General features: G+C 54.1%; 1 protein-coding gene across 1 annotated transcript; it reads left to right on the top strand.

Annotated features, from left to right (window-relative positions):
- Positions 1 to 1,231: 1,231 nt before the first annotated feature.
- On the top strand, positions 1,232 to 5,940 carry LOC135971702 (uncharacterized). Its single transcript, XM_065547593.2, has 6 exons — positions 1,232 to 1,243; positions 2,003 to 2,182; positions 2,801 to 2,860; positions 3,784 to 3,871; positions 4,262 to 5,355; positions 5,623 to 5,940. The coding sequence occupies exons 1-6, from the start codon at positions 1,232 to 1,234 to the stop codon at positions 5,797 to 5,799; spliced, it is 1,611 nt and encodes a 536-aa protein (XP_065403665.1). The 3' UTR covers positions 5,800 to 5,940.
- The last annotated feature ends 60 nt before the right edge of the window (positions 5,941 to 6,000 follow it).

Below are 6,000 nucleotides of genomic sequence, written 5' to 3'. Positions count from 1 at the left end.
AAGCTTTTAAAGCAAAAACCAGACCCTTGCCTCTCCCAGAGTGGGCGGCCCCTCCCCTCCTTCTGAGTAGAGCGGGGAGAGTGGTTGAATGGGCAGCTTTCCTTGTGATGCCACAGGTCCCTCTGGACACCCTGCCGCCTGGCCATGCTTCCTTTCCCTTTCATCTTTCTCACTGACCAATGGGCTTGCAGCATTAAGGCCATGCCCCTCTTCTGAATTTTAGTGGGGCCCTGGTTACGCCTCCTCTGGCTCAGTTGCACAGCGGCCTGGTAGGTGACTGGAAGCATTCAGCTGTGCTGACTGGGATTTTGCTGATGTGACCCCAACCCCGCCTCCCTCCACACCCCATGATGTCAGAAAACACACGACAGGGAAAATTCACCGCAGCCAAGAAAAAGGTAAAATGCACCAGGTCATAACCCCCAACCCAACCACAGATCCTCTCCGATGACAAGACCATTGCCAGAGCCCATACTGTTCCTCAGGCATACCGGAATGGGACCCCCAACACCAGTGACTCTGGGCTCCCCCCCACCACATTCTTGTCAGTCAGCTCCACCCCTTCAGCAAGCAGCCCAGTCCCTCCCTTGCCAATCTTTACCCCAGGGTGACTTTTGGCGGGTGACACCGGGGGCTCCCCGCTCCATACTCGGCCCTCACCTCCTGCTGCCCCAAGCCCGACCTCCCTGGGCTCTTTGGGCCTCCACCTCCCAGGACCTGGGTCCCCTAGCCCCAGGCCCCACCCTCGCCAGTCGTCCCTGGGTGACTTTAGGCTGGTGACCCCTGGGGCTCCCTACTGCAGACTCTGCCCTCCCTTCCTGCTGCCCCAAGCTCCACCTCCCTGGGCTCCTTCGGCTGGTGTCTCCAAGGACCTGGGTCTGAACCCTGTGTTTCCCTCCCCCATCATGGAGTGGTGACTCGGGCATCACGCTGATGTGGTCCCGTCCCCTGGGTGGAATGGAATGTAGTGATGTCACAGTCCCCCTAGGAACTGTCATTACTGCTGCAAGACCAGCCGTTGATCTTACAACCCAGTCCCCTAAGTTTTCTCACCCCATTTCCTGTTCCTCTGGTCACAGCACAAATTTCCAGTTGGAAGGGGAATGGGCACTATGGGACCCAGGAACAAGAGGTTTCAGGCCGCCTTACTCTCTTCACAGAGACATTGACAGTGGGAAAAGCCTGCACTTCCCCTGTGTGCTCAAAACCTTGACAGCATCTCTGGGTGGCCATGGGAGAACGGGTTTGGTTTGGTTTTCTCCCAGGCTTCTACTTTGCAGAGAGACTTTAACATTCTTTTCTGAGTTCTCCACGGTTCTGGGACCAGACCGCCCTTCAGTCAGTGGTCTCTGAAGTGAGATTTGCTCATCTTCAGTGGAATAGATCTTGGAAAGCTGAACTAGATAGCTTGACTCTTCCTCATATCATCTCAACCTGGGGTACTTTGAGTGCCACAGGATGAATGTGGGACATCTTTCTGAAGCATCAGTTTCCCTTGATTCTCTTCAGATCAAACACTAATGTCCTTAGGGATGACAGTCACATAGGTTTCTAAGCATATACCAGACTTCTCTCTGAAATCAGGCTTGGGTGGTCCTCTTTCTGAAAAATTCCCAGATTTAACAAAAAAGCTGCCTTCTGTCATGAGGACACATTGATATGAAAGTGTGAGAGGTACTGGTGCACTTCTTCACACTAACGGACATGTGAGGATGTATGACTCTAAACCACACGGCATACAGTTCCTGCCTGCTTCATGTTTACTGTTCTAACTCCGCCCCTGGTTTTGGTCCCTGACAGCTGCTGATTCATGGCAAAACCCCAGACCTTGGAGTCAGAAAACTGAGCTTAAGTTCCAGTATTGTCTTTTTCTTTCTTTCTTTTTTTTTTTTCTAACCATGATATCCCTCTCAGTCACTAAAGGATTGTGACAACACCTTGTACAGTTGGTGGTGGCATTAAATCAGATGGTGTATAAGAGTATTTTGTCAAAACTGTGAAGGAGGATGTGGCTGTAGGGGCTGATAGTTCTCATGAGTGTCACTGCTCTTCTTTCCCACAGTTAAAAGAATATTGGCAGAGGAAGAGCCCTGGCATTCCAGCAGGAGCTAACAGGAAAAAGAAAATCAATGGCAGTAGCCCTGACACCGCCACTTCTGGTGGTTACCGCTCACCTGGGGATGTGAGTCTTGGCTGGCCAGGCTCCTGGGGACAGGGGGCCTAAGGGGCAGTAGAGGAAAACTGTTAAGATTGTGGATGGACTGTTGGGCACTGGTTAAGAATTCTGGGTTTGAATCATGCCTCTCCATCTGCTAATGATTGATTAGGGATTCATTAAGATATGATTTAGGGCAAGTTGTGAGATCTTCGGGTCTCTCTTTTCAAATCTGTATAATAGAGGTGGGATTTTTAAACATCTATTTATGAAGTTTAAATGAGATTTGTTATTGTTGCTTTTATGTGAATCCTTAGTACATGGCCTGCTGTAAACACCCAGGACACCCACGAAATGGTCATTGCTGTTTGAGTTTTCTCACTCCCAGTCTCAAGGGGAAGCCAGGCCAATGAGAAGAGTCACTTGCCATCAGGCTGTCCCTTTAGGAGTCACTGAAAGTGCCCCAGGGTGGGATGGTGGGGTGATAAAAACCATGAGAGAAGTTGGCACAAAGGAGTTATGGGACAAAAGGTCCAAGATAGGCAGAACAGAAACTTTTGTCAGTTGATGGGGAAAAAAGGAAGTCAGAGGGCTTAGACACTGAGGGGGACAGAACATCTCCATGTGCAGTGTCATCTCTTGTAGTCAGCAACAGGTGTCTACGGGGAGGGCCCTGTGTCATCTACTAACCTGAAAGATCTGCAGGTAAGAGGCCCTGGGCCGAGGTTCAGTGACCCTGCAGGCCAGCCCTCCAACCTCCTTCCACAGCAGGGGCTGGTTGCCCCTCTCCCAGCTGAGACAGCCCAGACACACCCCTCCCCAGCTCTAATGAATCTTCTCTCTACCCCTCCCCGCAATCCTCCAACTCCTCCTCCCTTCATGCACCTCAGAGCCAGTACCAAGAACTAGCAGGAGCCCCGAACTCAAAGCTCCGCAATAATCAGTCAGCCCAGTGAAAACATCCATTCACTGGGAAGAGTCCAGTGGCGTCCTCTGATTCCACGCTGCCAAACCTGGACTCGTTTCCCCTTGAGGCCCTGAAGAAAGGGTCTAGGGGCCCCTGGTGCCAAGGGTAAATGGGGAGCTGGGGCACCCAGGCCTCACCTGGATGGACCCCAGAGCACAGACCGTGCAGCATGGCTCTTCTGCACTGCCCTCTTTGCTGGCTCTCTCTTCTCCAGACACCCCTGCTCGACTCCTTGCCACACATGCCCTGGGGTTGTTGCCTCTCAGGGAAGCACTAGCCTGGCTGTTTGTCAGGGGCCTGTATTTCTGCCCTGACTCAGTCCCTAATTTGCTTTTTGAGTCTGGACAAGCCTTCTCTCCTCCTTGGGCTCCTGTTTCTGGACGAGGTAGAGAGTGTCAAAGGTCTCTGTTCGCTCTGGGAGTCCGAGATTTAAAGGCCCCTAGAATGGAAACCTCAGGGCCAAGGGCTCCTGGCTGTCCTTTTCTGTCTTCTATCTCTGCTGTGAAGAACCATACCTGGCCTGTAGGTGCTCAGCACATGTTTGTTGAATGAACGCACCTTTCTAAATCACAAGCTGGCAGAACGGGGGGGCCTTTCTCAAACTCTGTCTCTAGAGGTTCAGCCCCTATCACCAAGGCCCTTTCGCCTGTGCTTTGGGCAGGTTCCCACATTGAAGGAGGAGAAGAAGCGTGAGATACATCGGGTACAGAAGCTTGGGAGGAGCTTGTTCAAACTCAAACACCAGAGGGGTAAGATGGGGCTGGCGTGACCTGGGAGCAGGACCGGCATCAGAGGGCTGTGGGGGCGGCTTAGAATGCCCCAGGGAGGTGGGTGGATGAAGGGCTTTGAGGCAGAGGGAGAGAGGTCTGTGCCAGGAGACTGCAAGCCTTGTCATCTGCTTGAGCCTTGGTGTCCCCATCAGCAAAGAGGGAGGAGTGCCCATTGTCAGCCACCCACAGTGCTCTCCATTGAAAGTGGCTTGGAAGATTGGCTACCATCTGGGTGCGAGGAATCCTTAGCAGTGAGGCCAAGTTTGGGAAGCCTGAGAGGAGGAGCTCTGCACCAATGGGAGGATTTTTTTTTTTTTTTTTTTTTTTTTTGAGAATCCAGAGACCCTTATTGTCTGCTTCCTTTCTCAGCTGAACCCGGGGCCCCAGATTCCCCAGGAGGGCCCTCTGAGGTGGAGCAGCTACAAGATGAGAACAAACACCTAAGGAAGGAGCTGGAGAGTGTGGGAAGACAGCTCCAGGCCGAGGTGGAAAACAATCGGATGTTGAGTCTCCTGAACAGGAGACAGGAGGAGAGGCTACGTGAGCAGGACGAGAGGATACGTGAGCAGGAGGAGAAGCTACATGAGCAGGAGGAGAGGATATCTGGGCAGGAGGAGAGGCTACGTGAGCAGGACGAGAGGATACGTGAGCAGGAGGAGAGGATACGTGAGCAGGAGGAGAAGCTACATGAGCAGGAGGAGAGGATATCTGGGCAGGAGGAGAGGATACGTGAGCAGGAGGAGAAGCTACATGAGCAGGAGGAGAGGATATCTGGGCAGGAGGAGAGGATACGTGAGCAGGAGAAGAGGATACATGAGCAGGATGAGAGGATACGGGAGCAGGATGAGAGGATACGGGAGCAGGAGTGGCTGCCAGAGCAGGAGAGGCTGCTGGAGGAGGTGAAAAAGCTGTTGGAACAGGAGAGACAGGAGGAGGAGGAGGAGGAGAAGCCGCTAGAGCATGAGAGGCTGCTGAACCAGGTAGAGAAGCTGCTGGAAGAGGAGAGGCTGCGGGAGCACGATGAGAGGCTGCGGGAGGAGGAGAGGCTTCCAGAGCAGGAGAGGCTGTTGGAGCAGGTGGAGAAGCTATTGGAACAGGAGAGGTGGCAGGAGGAACAGGGGAGGCTGCTGGACCAGGTGGAGGAACTGTTGGAACAGGAGAGGTTGCGGGAGCAGGATGAGAGACTGCGGGAGCAGGAGAGGCTGCTGGAGCAGGTGGAGAAGCTTTTGGAACGGGACAGGCAACAGGAGGAGCAGAAGAGGCTGCTGGAGGAGGAGCAGCTGCTGGACCAAGTGGTGGAGCTGCTGGAACAGGAGAGGCTGCGGGAGCAGGATCAGAGGCTGTGGGAGCAGGAGACACTGCGGGAGCTGGAGAGGCTGCGGGAGCTGGAGAGGATGCTGGAGCTGGGGTGGGAAGCCCTCTACGAGCAGCAGGCGGAGCCACACAGTAGCTTCGAGGAGCTGGTGGGTTGCCCCACCTGGGGAGCCTGCCCTCTTCCCTAGCCCTCCAGGCCTTTGTTTCCCCACCTGTAAAATGGGGCATTGTAGTCCTCACATGAAATGGTACTTCTAAAGGCACCTGTGAGCCAGAGCCCCGCTCTGATGGCTGTGGGAGAGAGGGGATGATTATTCTAACCTGCCTCCACCCTTCCCGGTGCCATGGCAGGCAGACACCAAGTTCTGGGGTCTCCAGCTATAGTGGGTGGCCAATGATTGCTTCTCTCTGTCCAGAACAATGAGAACAAGAGCGCACTGCAGTTGGAGCCTCAAGTAAAGGAGCTGAAGACGCTGGGCGAGCTGAAAGACACGGTAACCTCTGACCCATCCAAGAAGGGCTGGGAGGCGGGCACCAGCCTCTGGGGAAGGGAGGCGCCAGGCCAGAGGCAGCTGCAACCTGGGGGCAGGTGACCCCAGCACTCTCCAGGGCAGTCCTATTACGTTTCTTGCATCTTTCCCTCTGACTTTTAGAGGTGGGGAGCCCTGGGCTCCCCCCAGGTCTGGATATCATCATCCCAGCTAGAGGCATGGAGCCCCCAGTCACAGGGGAAGAGACAGTGGCATAAGAGGCTCCTTATGTTGGGTGTGGTGGCTGACGCCTGTAGTCCCACC

The sequence above is a fragment of the Macaca fascicularis genome, chromosome 7 (genome assembly GCF_037993035.2).
Source record: "Macaca fascicularis isolate 582-1 chromosome 7, T2T-MFA8v1.1".
NCBI lineage: Eukaryota > Metazoa > Chordata > Mammalia > Primates > Cercopithecidae > Macaca > Macaca fascicularis.
The sequence above is the reverse complement of the archived record's forward strand: the minus strand, read 5'-3'. Positions and strand labels throughout refer to the sequence as shown.